Source organism: Takifugu rubripes, chromosome 12, assembly GCF_901000725.2.
Source record: "Takifugu rubripes chromosome 12, fTakRub1.2, whole genome shotgun sequence".
Lineage (NCBI taxonomy): Eukaryota > Metazoa > Chordata > Actinopteri > Tetraodontiformes > Tetraodontidae > Takifugu > Takifugu rubripes.
The window spans coordinates 11,875,707-11,893,534 of NC_042296.1; the positions used below are offsets into that span (position 1 = coordinate 11,875,707).

A 17,828-nucleotide genomic window follows, 5' to 3' on the forward strand; every position below is an offset into this window, starting at 1 on the left:
GAAGCTCACCTGGCGTTTGTCCTGCCCCAGTTTTGCTAACGGTGCCGGAGGTTGCGGAGCTTATTCCCGTCGTCTTGTGCCATCTTTTGACCAGGAAACGCATCCTAAGCAGAACATTAAATGTTTGATTTTTGTGCGAAACGACTCCAGATCGTGGCTGTTGGTGACACCGCATCAGCCCCTTCGACCTTTTTGAGCAAGAGAAGAAAGAAGCCAGCTGCCCACCTAGAGAGGGCGATAGAGACTCGGACGGCAGAACGGAAGCGCGTGAGCCCCCGGCGGCGCTGGTGGATGGACTCCAGGGTGGACAGCGCCGGCTGGCCGCCCATCCTGCTCAGCAGGGACAGCGTTGCTTCCTCGCACTCCTGGAATCCTCCCAGTAGTAACAGCAGGTATTTCTTCTGGTAGATGAGTGCTTTGCGGAAGCTTTCTGACCTCAAGTACTTCCCGTAAATCCTCTGCAGCCGGAGGAGGATAATGACATGAATGTTCCGGCCGTGTTACAGTTACACCTGAGGACAATCTCAGCTGTGTCTGACCTTCAGAGCAGCATTGTCAGCTTCAGGCCCGGTCATCTCACGCAGGGTGTCGCTCCTAATCTCCCCACGCAGTCGGGCCACCTGGGCCTGGGCCTGATGTAAAGCTTTCTCCAGACGGACCTTCTCTCGGGTCCAAGCTTCCCGCTCCTGGGAAAGCAGCATTCCCGACGAGTCCGACTTTGATACACCTTTCCTGAAGTTGAACTGGAGAATGAAATCAAATAATCAATAAAAGGGGAAGTTTCGTCTGATCTGGGCTATCCAGAATCAGGTACTCACGCCTTCGCCTGTCGCCGGTCCAGCCTGCCGGTAGCGTCTGATCTCTTCTTCCAGTCGGAGCGTTTGGTTCCTCAGGTCGTTCTTTTCCTCGGTCAGACGGCTGACGAAACCTGTCAGCTCAGCGTTCTGCCGGAGCAGCCGCTGCGTCAGGGTGCTGGAGGAGCCTCCTGGCAGCAGGGAGGCGCTCTGGGGACGGCCAAGCATCGTTCAACTCACAGATTCGCAACAATGTTGGCTGGATTTTCCATAAACGGCTCCAGACTCAGAGGACTGACCTCAGGGACGGCGGGCAGACCCGGACACTGCTGCAGCATGGTGATGACTTCCTCCACGTTGGTCTGCACCCAGGACAAGTCCTCATGCTCCACCTCTGCAGTCGGCCTGTTACGAGGGATTCATCAGACAAGCTGTCGGGGGGTTTAGGACCTACTGAGGTGATTAGCAGGGTCTCTAATTACCTGTCGGTAGGTTTGCTCGCCATGCTGCTGACCCTCGAGGAAATGAGGTAGAGTTTACTCAGGATCTTGTCGACTGTGCGCCAGGGGCCGCAGGCAGCGGGAGAGGCGCTCGGTGACTGGATGTTTCCACTCTTCTGCTGGAAGACCCAGTCCTTGGTGCGGTCGGTGGAGTCGCCGAGCGAGACGTCGTCCTTTTTGAATAGGAAGACAGTTTGATGAGGTTGTGCGACAAAAACAGCCCTCCGACGATCCCCACTGACCAAACCCATGGCTGATGAGGACACCGGTCGATCAGTGGACTCACCTCCCTCGCTCCGCTCTGCTCTATAAACCAGTGCACCTTCCCCTCCAGCCGCTCCCTCTCTTCTTCCAGGTCTTTGCTTTTCTCCAGTTCTCTCCCCAGCTGCTCCTGGCTCTCAGATATCTGTGCTTCCAGCGTCTCCAGCTGTGCCCGGGCCACCTGCAGAGCCTCCTGCTCTCGTCTTAGCTCCCGACGGCCTGCGGTGAGCTCCTCTTCCTTTTGTACCACCTCGAGCTTCTGGACCTCCAGCTGACTGAGTAAGTGCACCACCTACAGGGAAGAGTCAAGTAAAGACATTTTGATTTTCTTATTAAAACCTCTTCTAGATGATCCAAAAACACACCTGGGCGTGCTTGTCATCCAGTTCTCTCTGCAGTTTTTCCAGCAGACTGCCGTCCACTTCCTGGCCCGCCGTATCCTCTCCCAGCTCACTGGAAGGGCCGCTCCTCGAGGAGACCCCCGTCCGCAGCTCTCTCTCCCTCCCCAGTGCAGTGCTCATCTCCAGGGCCTTGGCTTTCTCCGTCTCCAGTTGGACCTGGAGCTCCTGGAGGCGTCTGTGGAGGCTCAGGCGCTCCCGTTCAGCCTGCTCGGAGAGCCGAGCTGAGGCCTGGCGCTCCTGTTCCAGGGTCACAGTGAGTTGAGCCACACGGTCCTTCTGATCCTCCAGAGTGAGCTGCAGGTCCTGAGCAGAAGAGCAGAGGTATTAAAGCAGACAGCAAACAAATCGTGTCTCTAACACAGAGACGTTTTCCAAGACAACAAAGACATCAAAGAAATTCCCACATTACTCCTCTTCAACTTCATGAGACGACACGACAGCAGAATCAACCAAAAAATGAACAATATTGAAACTGGACTCCAACATGAACTTGAACCTGGTGTCCTTCAGGGTGCCTCCAGCACCCCCCCCCCCCCCCACTGCACTGAAACTCACAGGAAGTGATCTTTAGCTTGAGGTTCTGTGTTACCGACTGAGTGTCACCTGTTGCTACGGTAACACAAAACAGTTAAACTGCACATTGTCGTCAGGCAATTATGATGGTAACCGACCCGATGCGCTTGCGAGTTAACTTGTTAATTAATTACCAATGAATGCGATTCCCATTTCTCTGTTCTCGTACCTCTAATTCCTCTCTTTTGCTCTCCTCCTTCCTGTCCGTTTCACACCTTTCCTTCTCCGCGGCCCACTGCAGGTCTCGGCTCCTTTTCTTCTCCTCCGTCAGCCGGTCGGTCAGCGCGTCCACCTCAGCAGCCTTCTGTGACACCTCGGCCCTGGCGACGGAAAGATGTGAATGAGATTTAAACGTTTTCCCAACTATCACCCTTTATTGACATCTATGTTGAGACATTCCTAAATTGGTCAGAATCTATGGAGCCAGGAAGTAACAAAGAGAAAAGCTGTCTGAACATCTGTGATTTTCGTATTAGACCAACACTTGTCAGCAGGTGATTTTCTCTGACCTCCTTTCACCAACATCATCAGCATCAGTTGCTGTGACGGCTACACGCCTGTCAGACCAAATCTCATCTAACCTGAGCGCGTCCATTTCTTTGAGGTGTTTATGCTGAGCCTTGAGTGTTGTTTCCAGCTCCAGTTTTGTCTGGGACAGTTCGCCCTTCAGCTCCTCCAGCAGCAGCCTGTCACTCTCCGCTGCTCGATCTCCTCCTCCTCCCTCCCTCTTTTCAATCAGGCCGTGTCCCGTTGATTCACCGTGATGAACGCGTTCCAGTTGACCGCGGAGCTGATGGATCTCAGACATGAGGCTGGACCTGTCAGCCAGGTGGAGGGAGTCCATGGCCTCTCTGTGCTGGGCGTCCTGCAGCAGGGTTGGGATAAATGAAATCATCCAGGACAGGAGAACGTGTTCCGGAGCAAATTTGGAAGCACGGAACTTTATACGCCCACTCTGGAGGCTGGATTCAGGTTTGAGTTTAAATATACGCGACGTTAAATGGATATCAGTTTCGAATTGGCACATTTCTTAACAGTCCTTTCAGCTGTGAACATTTAGGAGGGTCAAAGCCAGTTGGTGCCATTGCTGACCTGTTCAGCCAGCCTCTGCTCCAGCCGATTGAGGTGGATGATTGCGTCGCTGGTGTCCAGCGTGTCCAGCTGGCTGTAGAGGGCGCTCCTCAGCACATTCCGTTCGCTCAAAAACACTCGACGCACCGCATCCAGGAGCTGCACTCGCCAGTCCTCGTTGCCTGATGTCTGCAGCAGAACAGAGGGCACACGGGTAAACACAAAGCCACCAAACACCGCAGTCCCTCCTTCTCCTCTACCTTTATCTGCATCTGGGTGATGAGGCCTCTGAGGGACTCCACAGTTGTCAGTAAATCATCTCTTTCCTTCACCCAGCCTTGAACGTGGCCCGACTCCCCTTCAGAGATAGGAAGCTCGGACAGTGAGAGCACCTGCATTCCCTCCTGGTGGACCTCTCGGAGTAACGTCTGCACAACAAGAACACGGGTTTTTGGGTCAGGCGGTTTCATTAGGGGGCTGAATAAATTAACCCCAAGAATAAATCCCACAGTCACATCTGCTCATAATACAGCTATGATTGATAAATGCAGGATTGACCTTGATTCTGTCGGGCAGGGGATCGTCTGGGTCCCTCCGGGCTCCCTCTGGAGTGGTCCGTAACTCCTGCTGCAAGCTTGGGATGTCGAATCCAGTCCGTTGGCTGTAGTCTGAGCTGCTGTCTGTTACAGGACACAGACCGAAGCATTAACGCGCTACATTTAGCTTTAGCAAATCGTTATTCTAAATCTCTGCAGGTCTGTGGGAAATCTGAGAAAACGTATATTTCATGCAGATCCTAAATCCTTTTTTGTACTGATTTTATCCGTGTTTGGATCAACGGCTGCCGTGTCTTTGAGGGTAACCCGATTCAGAAGAGCCTCGGCGGGTGGCTGTGTCTCTTACCGCTTGTGTAGTCATCTCTGAACAGTGATGCAGGGCGGTCCGGCCTCGAAGCTTGGACCTGGTAAAGTTTAAACACCATTCAACTCAATCCTCCTCATTATGTTTGCAACTAGGAACTGTAAGTGCAGAGTGATGAAGGTTCTTACTGTACTGAAATTAAACTGGGATGCCACATTCCCCGGCCTCAGCTCTGGGCAACGCAGCTTGTCGATGGCAGCCCTCAGGGCCTTGCACTCTTCCTCTAAAGCCTGCGTGTCTCTGCGGAGGCTCTCGCTCTCTGAAATGTGCCGAGCCTCCATGTCCAGGATTTCTGCTGCATGGAGCTCCTGCATCTGTACAATCTTCTCCCTGAACTCTCCAAGCACCTCTTCCATCTCGTCATTCGTGTGAGTCTTACTGTCTGGGCCGAGGTCGGAGAGGCGGAGCGGTTCGGTCTGTGTGGAGGAGTGTGTCACAGCCACGCTCTGCTGCTCCGATCTGCTGTTCAGCCGGGTGCTGTGAGATTTACCGGAGGTCTGGTTGGACGTCTTCCTGGAGAGTGTTGGTTTATCCTTCACGATGCTTCCCTTGCCAGATGGTTGTTTGACTCCTTTTCTTTTGGGCTGAGCAGTGGAGGAGGAGGAAGCAGAGGAAAGAGGCTGAGGAGATGGAGAAGGAGACGGGGAGGGTGGGACACAATCTACGGCCCGTACCAACTCTTTTTGAGCATCCTGAAGCTCCTCTTTGAGCTTAGATATAGAGAGCTCGTGGACGTGGGCTTCTTCCTGAAGTTGTTCATTATGTTGCCTGAAACTGTTCAGATTTTCTTGGCTGGTATCCAGATGATGTCTCATCTCCTGGAGCTCCTCTGCCAAGTCAGATAATGAATCTTTACAGACCTGAAGTTCCTCCTGAAGTTTCTCATTGTGCTGCCTATAGATACTGAGTTCTTTTTCTGTAGTTTCCAGGTTCTTTCTCTTTTCCTGAAGCTCCTCCTCTAGTTTGGACATTGAGCCTTCGCACACTTGCAGGTCTTGATGAATTTTCCCTTGATGTTGCTTGAAGCTACTGAATTCTTCTTCTGTGGTATCCAGATTCTCCCTCAGTTTTTGGAGCTCCTCTTTTAGTTTGGCTATTGAAAGGTCACGAAGGTGGACCTCCTCCTGAAGTTTCTCCTTGTGTTGCCTGTTGCTGTCAAGCTCTTGGGTGGTATCCAACTTTGCCTTCAACTCTTGAATCTCCTCTTCTAGTTTAGATATGGAAAGGTCACGAAGGTGGACCTCCTCCTGAAGGTTCTCCTTGTGTTGCCTGTTGCTGTCAAGCTCTTGGGTGGTATCCAACTTTGCCTTCAACTCTTGAATCTCCTCTTCTAGTTTAGATATGGAAAGGTCACGAAGGTGGACCTCCTCCTGGAGTTTCTCCTTGTGTTGCCTGTTGCTGTCAAGCTCTTGGGTGGTATCCAACTTTGCCTTCAACTCTTGAATCTCCTCTTCTAGTTTAGATATGGAAAGGTCACGAAGGTGGACCTCCTCCTGGAGTTTCTCCTTGTGTTGCCTGTTACTGTCAAGTTCTACATTGGCTGTATCCAACTTATCTTCCATCTCCTGAAGCTCCTCTTTCAGTTTAAATATTGACACATCACGGAGCTGGACTTCCTCCTGGAGTTGCTCATTGTGTTGCCGGTTGCTGTCAAGTTCTTCTTTGGTGGCATCCACCTTCTCTTTCATCTCCTGAAGCTCCTCTTTCAGTTTGAATACTGACACATCGTGAAGTTCCTCCTGAAGTTTCTCCTTGTGTTGCCTGAGATCTTGGATTGTATCCAACTTCTCCTTCATCTCTTGAAGCTCCTCTGTCAGTTTAGTTATCGAGATGTCACGGAGCCGGACTTCTTCCTGAAGTTTCTCCTTGTGTTGCCTGTGGCTGTCAAGTAGTTCTTTGGTGGCATCCACCTTCTCTTTCTTCTCAAGAAGCTCCTCTGTCAGTTTAGTTATTGAGATGTCCCGGAGTTGAAGGTCCTCCTCCAGTTTCTCATTGTGTTTTCTATAACTTTCAAATTCTTCTTTGGTGGAAAATGGATCATTTCTATTCTCCAGGAGGTGGTCTGTCTTGTCATCTCTGTCTTTTTCTGCTTTTAACTTAAAAAACAATAAACAAAAATTTAAAAAATCAATACGTTTATGCACAAGAATATTCCATATATAAACAATAAAATGGTATCCCTGGCACTTACTTGGCAAAGCTCCCCACTGAGGTGTGCGATGGTCATTTCCCGCTCCTTCAAAAGTGTAATTTAATAAAATAAAATGTGTTTAAATCATACGTTTCACAATATTTAAGTGTGCTGTGTGTGAAGCATGACCACAGACACCCTAAATTGGGTTTGAAGGTGCCAGCGTCTGTACCTGCAGCAGCTCCTGAAGCTTCTCCAACCTCTCTCTGCAGCTGCTCAGCTCCTCTTTGGCTGCAGCCGCTTCACTCTGGGCCTCAGTTAGTTCTCCTCGAAGCTCAGATACCCTGCTCTCATCCACCTAAAAAAAGTTCAAATATTAGACACGGATAGACGGATTCCATTAAAGACTGCTATCGGGTTGGGAATAAACATATTCACCACACCTTGTCGAGTTGGTCCTTCAGCTTCTGTATCGTACCGTTTTTTTCCTAGAGAGACACAGATGTTTCAACACTTGAAATACTGTCATTAAAGTACTAAATCAAGGGGTCGTCACATACCTGCAGCTCCTCTGTGAGTCTGCCACAGGTGTCCTTGTAGCTGACTAACTCCTCTTTTGTGACCAGGACTTCTGCTCGGACCTCCTGTAACTCCTGCTGAACCTCTGCTGGTGATCGTGGGTCATCAGAAGACGAGGCCTGATGAGAAGGCCAGAAGAAGTTACTCTAATTTCATCTTGTCAAAAGTCAAAAGCTAACACGCTGGGTGTCTCCTAATGGCACAATTGAATAATAAAAGCTAGTTATCTTTTCAAAGATAACTATTAGATGATGCAGATCTAATGTTTGAACAGCAAAGCATCCGTCAAAGCATCCTGATGCCTCCAGGTGGCTGCGACAGTACTGGAGGACGCCCTGAGTTTTGATAACTAAGAATTTCCCTCAAATTTAGTATTGCTTAATAAAATGTATCTGGTGTCATTAACATGGAGGTAAAATGTGCATTCAGACATGAGCTCTGTTAGAAAATGGTCGGCACTTGAAGAGGCACGAATGTAATTTCAGTAATTTCAAAATGCAAATAATAAAACCAGAGCACGGATTTTAGTGCTGTATCCCAGGATTCAACAAACTTAAATGCATAATGATGCAAACTGGTAATTATAGTCACCTAAGAGGCCTCGCTAACCTAGTACTGACTCTCACCTCCGCAGCTGCGGATGCTCTCTGGTGTGTCCGGGACTTCATCTGTCTGAGCAGATCCATGAGCACAGACAGCCTCCTCTCGTACTCCAACACCTCCTCCTCAGAACTGGAGAGCAGCTGCTTCTGGAGTTCCTGATCCTTCTGTATCCCACTAAGTCCCACCTCCAACTCTTGAAGCCTCTGGGTCAGATGGAAGACCTTCCCTGTGGAAGCTTGTCTCAACTGCCCGATCTCTCTGAAGTCCATTTTGGGAATACCAAAGTCATAGCGGTGTGGGTCAACATTTGCCATCAAACGTGGCTCCACGTGCCCAAGTCGCGCCTCCATTTCTTGGGATCCTTCTGGCTGCTGCTGCACGGCGAGCACCTCATCCCCCTTGTCTCCGAGTTTCACCTCCAGCTCCGACGCCTTCTGCTGCCAATCCTCTGCGTGTCCTTCAGCCTGCTCCAGTTGGAGGCGACAGTGTTGTAACTCGCCTTCCTTTTCATTGAGCGCCTCCTCCAGCTCCTGGACACGGAGACCCAGTTCTTCCAATCTGGATGTAGCGCTTTGCTCTAACGCTTGTACTTGGGCCTGCATGACTACAAGACCTGCTGTTTTCTGTATGAGAGCATCTTCCAGTTCTGGGTCTGGACTCTGTGGCTGTTCAGTTTCAGCTAAAGCTTTTGCACTCTCTTTCAAACATAGATAATTCTTCAACAGCCTAGTGTGTTCTGTTTTGAGCTTGGTGAGCTCCTTGGTGGCCAGATCCATGCTCTGCTTCATTTGGTCGTACTCCTCTTTATCTAGAGCCCACGCAGCGCTCTCTTGCTCAGCGCCGGTGTCTTCATCTTCCTCCGAGACCTGTTTCTGCTCAATATTGCTCAGCTCTTGCTGAAGTTTATCTATGACGGCGTTCAACTGGTCCACTTCCTCTTCTTTATTCCTCTTCAATCGTTCCTGTTCACCTCGCAGACACTCCACCCGTGACTCCAGTTCTTTAATCAGCTCTTCTCTGTCATCAAGTTCCTTCAAAGAAAGAATATTACAGCATAACATATTTGATTGATTTGACAGTTTTTGGTCATTTTTAGTTTTTAAAAAAACAACAAAAAAAACCTGTGAGCCACCTCTGTGCTTGGAATGTCTTTATCCTACGACATGGTTCAAATTAGAATTTGAATTAAAATGTTTAAATTGAACTTGAAACAATCGACTCAGAGGCTTTTAAAGTCACCACAGAGACACGATGGTAGAAATACTTACCAAAAAAAAACCAACAAAGACAACCCCAAAATAAAAAGCAACCAAAAGTAACAGTGGGAATGAAACTACAGACCACACACACACACACACACACAGTGATGTACGACCACGGAATTATGCATACTCTAAACAGACCTTTTGTCCATTTTGTATGCATATTCTGTTACCTTGTTATCAGAGGTTGTTTCCATGTGTTGAAGCTTAGTGATCTGTTCATTAAGAAGTGTTATTTCCCTGTCCTTCGCCTCCATCACCTTCAAAAGTCAGAGATTGTAATGTGATGGCTATTAATAATCACGTCAGAGATTCCACTCAGTCAGTGTTGTGGCGGTTTACTGAGCGTGCCCTGACTGAGGCACAGAAGACGTGTTCCAACAGTGCAACTGAACTTTGCAGATAAAAAATCCCGAGTTAATACTTCTGAGATGACACATTCGGAGACTGTGCTGACGATCCAAGATAAGGTTCTGGTACGAGCACGTGAGTTTACCTGGAGGAGGCTATCTCTGGTTTCTAGGTATTCCTGCTGGCTGCTGATCTCTTTCCTCTGGATCTCCAGCTGCATCTGAAGCTGCTGAACCTCCTCACTCTTGTTCTCCAGCTCCTCTCGAAACTGCTCCAGCTGCTCTTCCAGATTACAGATCTGTGGCGACAGATACACGTGACATTAATGAGAAGAAACATCAACGCAGCATTTAGATCATGCATCCTATTAATCGCACAGCAAATGTAGAAACTCTATTACACTTCTGTCATTAAAACACTTGACTCAACATTTCATTTTCAGATATATTGATGAGACTTTAACAGGGTGTTTTAAATGTTCTCCTGCCTTCTTATTTAAGTTTGGAACACGTGTGTAACAGTGCAACAGTACCCCACCTCCTTCTCTTTCCGCTCCAGAGCTTCTCGTTCTGTCTGTAATTGCGACTCCAGCGTGGTCTGCTTGGTCTCCGTGATGGTTGCATGCTGGTTCTTTTGTTCAACATGAAAACAACACACACCAACAAACCCTTTAGACTGGTTAATTACAGCAGAGCGTCACAAATGCAGTGCATGTTTTTCTTGGTTCATAACACCCTCTGCAGTTATCTTGTCACTTCAATACGTTATTTTACCAGTATTTTGTGAGCTGTTTTTTTATTTTGGGGGGAGGGGGGGGTTCTTTAGCCATCTGTGAACACTGGGGGGCAATCTTGACAGTTGCTATTGCTGCATGCCGTCACCAACAACAAACTGCCTGGGTTGCTGAAGTAGACCCACCCACACATTGTTCTCTGGCTTTCCTTGTCCCACCCTCCTCCCATTCCTTTTCAGGCGGTCACCGCAGCCACATCTTCACACACTCATTCCGCCATGCTACTCAGCTAGCGTTGGACTGCTCATTTTCTCGGATTTCTGACATCCCTCATCTTTCCCTCCCCCTTCTAACCTTCTCCAGGGACTCAGCGCTGGTCAGCAAGGCCTGCTCCAGCTCGCGAATGCGGCTCTCCAGCTTGTCAATCTCTTCGTCGCGCTCTTGCAACTCACGACGCAGCTGCTCAGAGCTGAGCAGCAGCTCACTGCACCAATCTGCCTTTTCCTTCAGCTGTGAGGTCAGCCGGTCCACCTGGTAGAGAGGGAGAGGGGAGAGGAGAGAGGAGAAAAGTGGGGAGTGGGAGAAGGACAAAGAGAGAGAGAGATGAGGGGAATTGTTAATGAGATTCCTTCTCAGCCACTTTTCCGCACAGCGTAGAAGACATACGTAGAGCGAGCTGGGAGGTCAGCTGATCCACCTGAGAAAGGAGGAGGCTGATAATATAAATGCAGGGATGGATGGGAGAGAGGACTTCATTCAGGGTGACACAAAGCACAGAATAGACCACTGACCAGTAGGACTGCTGGCAGTAACTCATCCATCTGTGAGAGGGGAGGAAGAAAGGGGTCTACAGGAGGGGGGGTTGGTTGAGATTATCTAAAGTAACAAAGTATTTAGTATTTAAATGGCCAAATGTTTCCCGCGTGTTTTAAATGCACACATGCCAGGATGCTATCTTACACACGACGCCTCATAGTCAGCTATTCATTAAACTCTGCTGAAGCATTTTAATTATTATTGTTGGAACTCCTCAACAGCTCTTTTAACAATGTCAGGAGCAGCCTGATGTTTCATCCACATTATTTAGACTTACAATAAAGACAAATGGACAATGGGGGCAGAGAGTGGGAGAGGAAAAAAAGACCGCTTCCAAATGAAGACATATTGTTTATAGCAGGGGGGGAACAAGGGAGAGAATGTCTGAGATGAGGTGAGGTAGATATTGGCTACAGGAGTTCTACAAAGGTACTACTTCTGTGGGAGACTTGAATCTGCATAGAGCTAGAAGCAATACCTTAACGGATACTCCATCCACCTGTAATAGCCATAGGAAGTCAGAATGTAGCGGCATAAAGGAGCAGAGGTTGGAGAGTTCGAGGGTAAGTGGGGGGAAAAGCACTTAGTGAGCAAATGTGGCAGGAATCTCTAGAAATGCTCAAAATAGAAGTTCTGTTGAGGGTAATTTCTTCTGGGCCACGGATGCACAAAATACACCATAAATACAGCAACTATGAGGAAAACACAGAAGCAGCATCAATCTGCAGCATAACACCAATCAAACAATCACAGGTGCTTCATTCATTCATCCAGAAATGAACAGGTTACTATGGTTTCTATCCTGACTGAGCCACATGGGTTTGCTGTAGTTAGGACATTATTTTACCACACAGGTAACATTCTGATTAAAAAAATAATGTTGCACTAACTAAATAATGTTAAATGATGTGCCAAAAGTGCCCCTGATACACACAATAAACAAGCATTTTGGAGTGTTACTCCTAAGGTTTTAGCCATGACGGCATTGACAGCTAGTTAGCAAGAGTTAGCAAGCCAGAGCTTTCACAATGACCAACATCGACTCTGATTTCACTCCCAGTATCACGGTGTCATTTTCAAATCAGCTCTATTGTTGTGCTGCCTGAGCACAGCGTTCATGATCACTGAGATGTGCATTAAATATTCAATCACAGTGCTCTGGCAGAGAACCGAGCGTTCTCCTATTACCTCCTGGTTTCTGTGCTCAGAGCCAGGCTGCTGCTTCTGCTGGGCCTTCAGCTGCTGCTCCAGTTTCTGGATCTCCTGCTGGAAGAAGTCTCTTTCGTGTTCCCGGTCGACAGCTTGTTCCTAAACATCAATAGAAAAATGGAAAATCAGACCTTATTAGCAAAGACATCCTGAGTTTAGCAGTTGCTTCGTCTAAAATGCTCATCAAGATTAGATTAGATTAAGATTAGTAGATTCAGAGTTATCGAACCACTGCTTCACTATCCTGTTCTGAAATATTTAATGATTACATGTTGAAGTTAACCTATGTTTGCTTTGATTCTGCAGTGTGATGTGATCTGATATGTTTACATTCATATTCATCTATTTGTTATGACCTAAAGGACAGCATTTTAAAGCGTTACACTTCATATCTAATGATTTTATCACAAACCTAAAGTGTCATAATGGGTTTTAATACAATGGCTGGAAAACAGAATTTATATAAACGGGAATGTGGGACAATATTTCTGTGACTTACATCAAGGAATTTCCTGTTTTTCTCCAGCTGCTTCTCCAGAGCCTGGATTTGCTGCTGGAGGTCTCTCCTCTCCATCATCTGAGTCTGCTCCAGCTCAAACACCCTGCTGACCTGCTCCTCCAGCTCTGCCTCCAGAAGCTTATTGTGCTTCAGGAGGTCCGTGTTCTCCTTTTCTGCCTGACGCTGAACCTCCACCTTCTCTTTCATCAGTTTCTCAGTCTCCTCGAGCAGGTCTAGGAGATACAGATACACGAGTAAGCATCATTTTCTGACTTAGACGATTACATGACGTACTAGTTTTTTCATTCATGTTAGCTTGCAATAACAGACCAGATGCTGAGATCCCGAAGAGCCTGAAGTGTGTGTTGTTTAATTCAATTCCTGCTTGTCACACTCTCAAGTGTAAAGTAGTTGCACTAACTTCGGACTCTTCAAATATCTCAGTCAACTTCCCAACACGATGAACCAGGACCAAACACAAATGCCCATCATGATACTTAGTATTTGCCTTCACAGTGCCACCAGTGAACAAGCCACACCGGGTTAACCAGGATCAAACCCCCGCAGGATTAGTGCAAAAGTAACAGGGTGAGTGAGAGTGCAAATGACGGAACAAAGGTGGACAGCCCAGACAGTGCAATGTCCATGCCCAATAAGCGTTACAGGCAGGGGAGAGGGACTTCGGAAGAGCCAAACACCACACTCGCTCAAAGAAAAGCTGTAATCAGAGCATTTACGCATTTAAAGTATATTAATTAAAAATAAAAGATTCTGAGAGATTGACAATTAGGAAAGAATGGTCACATATAATTCCCCGATTACTTTCATTTGCCCATGCTCAAAGAAGTGCCAACACCGACTCCAAGACGATCGAAGTGACAAACCGGGACAAAATTAGGTCAAAATGAAAAGCTTAGGCAAAAGGTTAGTGAGTGAACAATTTCAGTTGGTGAGTTAATGGCAAGCAAGCTCCAGGCTTTGTTGGCGAGGTGCTGGATCAGGGTTAGAGAGATTCACCAACACTTAGCTACAGTGGACAAATAGAAGAACACATAATGAATATGACTGAGCCATGCTCAAAGTGGACACACCTGCTTCAGGTGCTGCAACCATTGCAGCTTCAACTAGGCCTACAGGAGGAATAAGAAAGCACAAGAATGTAACATGCTCTTGTCTGTGTCATGAACAGGAAAAGGGACGGCAGAATGGCAGTGCATTTCTGGAGGAGTCAGTAACAGCCTAAAGCTGTGGACAGGACGGTGGGAAAAGAGGCTTGTCTTAAGAAACTGGCTTACTTCATTCCTGGAAATGAAAATACTCACCTGTGCGCATGAGAATGAACAAATGCAAACCTTTCTGATAATACGAGTCATGAAAAAGAGGTTATTATTATCTTTCAGAAAATACCAGCAAATGAATGATTGCCTGTTGTACAGTAGGTAAAAGATGCAAGAAACAGAATCCAGAAATAAACCTTTGCTAAAACGTACAGATTGACCAATATTTATGGGCCGAGAATAAACTTAAATGCAGCACTGAAGCTGCTTTGCTAGTTCCACCTCAAGTTCTACGTCCTGCATGATTCAAGTACCTTCAATGAAATAGAGCTGCGATGCTAAAGCCAGTTTTCTGGACATGTTGAATAATGCTTGATAATTTACTTTTGTTAGGAATGAAGGCAGCCAGCGGACGATCTTCTGAACCAACCGTGTTTCCCTTTCACATAAGAATGACTCAGATACGTACGTAGCTCACGGGGCCCGGCGTGCTCCCGCATGGCATCCTGTTGTCGGGACAGCAGCTCCCGCTCCTCCTGCATCTGAAGTCTCTCCTGCTCCAGCTCATGCAGCCGGCTGCTGGTCACCTGTACGAAGGGTGAGAATGGCTTTAGTTGTAGGCAGAGTGCTTTCTAACTTAATTTGCCATTACAAATACATCATCCTTCGGTTGCTATGTGCTACAGTAGACATGCAGTACAGGGAATTAGAGAGAAATAACTCCTATTTCATTTTCTTTAATGTACCCATTGTATATTTGTTTTTCCTGAAAGGAGCCGCTTGTAGCTTTATTTGCATACGATGACTGAGATGCACCAGCGGCCTTTAAAGGCTGCGAGGCGAATGTCAGACGTGCTTCTCTGCAGCTGTAGCGCCTCACCTGCAGCTCTTGCTCGAGGCTCAAGTGGAGTTCCTCCTTCTGGTGCAACTGTTCCTCCAAAGCAGCCCGTTCGCCCGTGTAGCCATCGATGAGATCTGGACATAGAAAATCAGTGAAAAGGAATAAGTGTGTTATAAGAAACACAAGCTAATCTGATACAAACAATGGTGATGCAAAGCCACCAACACGAGAGCTGGCAGACAGACATCAGTGCATAAGGAAGAGGGACGTAGACGGAGCATGTATGACCCATTTTGCTTGACATGAAGTACACTGAGCTGTAAATACAATGAAACGCTCCATCATTGCTGTACTGCGCCGTCACAGGTCAATAAGCATGAAGCAGCGCCTTGTTATTCACTTCATAGTTATGGATTCTCGCACGCCAGCAGACTGACAAAGGTTTCTTCATTTACAGATGCAGGCAGTAAAATCCTGCATTTCTGGAAGCAGCGAGCCTTCACAGGTAGCATTCACGTGCTGCTTGTGCTACCAGGAGATAGTTGTTATTACAGACATGCCAACAGGAACCAGAGTGTGTAAAGTTTGTTTAAGGAGGGATCTTTCTAAGATACACAGCGTTCAGAAGAACACTGTCCACCCAGGACAGCTTTTAAAAACCCATGTCATTATTATTCCGTAACAAAGTAACTTTAGATTATAAGTTCATCTTCTTAATTCTCTTATTTTCAAAAGGAATCATGCATCAATTAACAGAACTATTTTAAGCCACACCCAAACCTTTATTTTTTTCCCTTGTACCGCCCAGTAGATGAGGCTTGATGTCCATGTGATAAAAGACACACACAGAACATGCCTACAACAAATACAATGGGATGGTGAATAGACTCGAATACGCCTTTTCATAATGACACAACAAAACACACACCTCGGGACTGGACTTTGATGTGAGGTGCTGTTGTCAGTAAAAGCTCATTTTATGTTCCTGGGCAAATTATACAAACGTTTTTGGAAATACTGCCGCCAACCACCACAGCAGAAATGGAGAGGACCTGGTTGTCTTTTCCAATGGTTTAACCTTTTCCAATGGTTTAACCTTTTGCCAGCCATATTTTGGATACTGAACTTAATCAAACGATATTAAATTGGTGCCCCAAAATCACACCACCTGGACCTTGATTTATTCCCTCTGCTCAGATTTCAATGCTTTCAGATGCTCCTTCAGCTTTGAGATAGTTTAAAACGCGGCTAAGGGCTCCGGACGACCGCATTTTTAGGTTTTTACATCGTAAATGATGAATCTGCAGAACTAAAGGCAGATTTTTGTTAGTTGTGTCCTACGTTAATGCGATGTTTTTCCCCTTGTGTTCAACAGCTCTGCCCTTTTAGTTTAAAAGGGCAGAGCTTTTTTATGGTGACAAATATTTGTTAAGCTTAAGCACAAGAACACAGAGGACAAACTTTAACAAGGATCCTCATGTAAGAGATAAGATCTAATTAGTGAAATCTGTAAAATCACCATTGGTGCACGTACAAGCCATGTTTAAAGAGCCGACAGGTGTGAGGCACAACTGCCAGCTGAAGTCAGTCCAGGCTACTAGGCTGTGGTGTGAGGGAGATTAGATGGGGTTGCAACAGTTGGCATTCGAGGAGCTGCTGTCTATGATGTGGCTGAGACATCCTCCATACGCAATGATGGAAAAATGTAATATATAGTAATTATAAGAACAGGTTCACTTCCAAAGTTTGCAGTTGTCCTAGACAAATTCAAACACATCATCTGAGATATAAATCAGCATTTGCTGTCACTCCTGAGAGCCTCGCTCCTTCTCCTTTCCAACAGCTGATCCCTTCTCTCCCTCTCAGCCTCCCTCCCCTGACACACGTGTCTATTTATGGGAGCCCCTTAAGGCTCCGCGCTGCATCACCACTGGGTTCGATGCGCCATGAAAATATTATCTTCGTTAATTCGGAGATGCTTCATTGACGAGGAAGCTTTTATAGCAGGATAGATTGACGGTAAAGCGCGCACCCTCAGCTCGGTGGAGCTCCAGGGCCAGCTGCTCACGTGCCCTGGCCTCCTCCGTCAGCCTCTCCTGCAGCTCCTCTTGCTTCTGTAGCAGCTCATTCATCTCCTGGTTGTGGCGGAAAGACTCCCGCATCAGCTCGGTCTGGGTCAACCGGGCATGTTCCAGCTGAAGGAGGGAAGAAGAAATGAGATGGTATCATAAGTGGTGGCTGTAGAAGCAGCGGTGATAAACCAATTGGTTTTAAATCGTTATAATAAACGTCAGGAATTACACAGCTACGCGACATCTGAAAGGAACTTCTTGTTTTGAAATGAAACTATATCATGTAATTTGGTATTTTTGGATATAACTGTCCAACAAGCGTTAATGATAATTGAAAATAATAGGAATTAAATCCTAAATGATGAAGCACAGTTGCACAGTTTACAAATAACAAGCCCAATTTTTAAATGATCATTTAAAACAAGAGGTTGTTATTCATTCAGGGATGGATTCTTACAGTACAGTCAGCTACAAACTGAGAGATCAAGTATTCCAAGTTTGTCTTTTTCCCCCCAACTTTCCCAAAAAGGCATGCTGAAGAATACACAAATGTTAAAAAAGACACTTTAACTGCCCAGGATCAAGCCCTCGTGGTGAGACTGGGAGGACCACTAACCAACTCATGTGCATGGTTTTATAACCCACCAGTCATCACAGTTGTTTCGAACAGCTCCATATCTTCCTGAGCAAAGGTCTTATTGTAATATAATGAGAACCGGCAGTAACGTCACCCTGCTGCATCAAAGTTCTATAATCTTTAAACCTGTGTCTGAAAGGCAAACCTGATAGAGCTTCTTAGGAGTGCCTAATTCTAACCAGATTATATCTGCACGCATACATGAGTTATTAAATTATTGATATTTTCACTTATATAAATAAATATTAACCACCAGCACAGCTCTGAACCTCCGAAACATCTGGAATACAGTGTCCA

General features: G+C 46.8%; 1 protein-coding gene across 5 annotated transcripts in view; it reads right to left on the reverse strand.

Annotated features, from left to right (window-relative positions):
- The window catches only part of akap9 (A kinase (PRKA) anchor protein 9), a 31,365-nt gene that overhangs the window by 1,248 nt on the left and 12,289 nt on the right, over window positions 1-17,828 (reverse strand). For 2 of the 5 annotated variants that reach the window (XM_029845003.1, XM_029845004.1), the window contains 30 exons: window positions 16,855-17,017; window positions 14,862-14,956; window positions 14,451-14,568; window positions 13,796-13,834; window positions 12,705-12,937; window positions 12,185-12,304; window positions 10,535-10,711; window positions 9,985-10,077; window positions 9,593-9,745; window positions 9,270-9,356; window positions 7,858-8,865; window positions 7,213-7,350; window positions 7,096-7,140; window positions 6,885-7,010; window positions 6,713-6,757; window positions 4,650-6,617; window positions 4,504-4,561; window positions 4,159-4,280; window positions 3,861-4,028; window positions 3,622-3,789; window positions 3,111-3,394; window positions 2,699-2,849; window positions 1,921-2,259; window positions 1,581-1,847; window positions 1,277-1,467; window positions 1,094-1,199; window positions 819-1,004; window positions 540-743; window positions 226-458; window positions 10-104 (listed from right to left, as the gene is read on the reverse strand). In XM_029845003.1, coding sequence (XP_029700863.1) covers window positions 10-104; window positions 226-458; window positions 540-743; window positions 819-1,004; window positions 1,094-1,199; window positions 1,277-1,467; window positions 1,581-1,847; window positions 1,921-2,259; window positions 2,699-2,849; window positions 3,111-3,394; window positions 3,622-3,789; window positions 3,861-4,028; window positions 4,159-4,280; window positions 4,504-4,561; window positions 4,650-6,617; window positions 6,713-6,757; window positions 6,885-7,010; window positions 7,096-7,140; window positions 7,213-7,350; window positions 7,858-8,865; window positions 9,270-9,356; window positions 9,593-9,745; window positions 9,985-10,077; window positions 10,535-10,711; window positions 12,185-12,304; window positions 12,705-12,937; window positions 13,796-13,834; window positions 14,451-14,568; window positions 14,862-14,956; window positions 16,855-17,017 — 7,180 coding nt within the window. The remainder of the gene's footprint in view (window positions 1-9; window positions 105-225; window positions 459-539; window positions 744-818; window positions 1,005-1,093; window positions 1,200-1,276; window positions 1,468-1,580; window positions 1,848-1,920; window positions 2,260-2,698; window positions 2,850-3,110; window positions 3,395-3,621; window positions 3,790-3,860; window positions 4,029-4,158; window positions 4,281-4,503; window positions 4,562-4,649; window positions 6,618-6,712; window positions 6,758-6,884; window positions 7,011-7,095; window positions 7,141-7,212; window positions 7,351-7,857; window positions 8,866-9,269; window positions 9,357-9,592; window positions 9,746-9,984; window positions 10,078-10,534; window positions 10,712-12,184; window positions 12,305-12,704; window positions 12,938-13,795; window positions 13,835-14,450; window positions 14,569-14,861; window positions 14,957-16,854; window positions 17,018-17,828) is intronic. The other 3 variants (XM_029845002.1, XM_029845000.1, XM_029845001.1) reach the window with 3 other exon arrangements.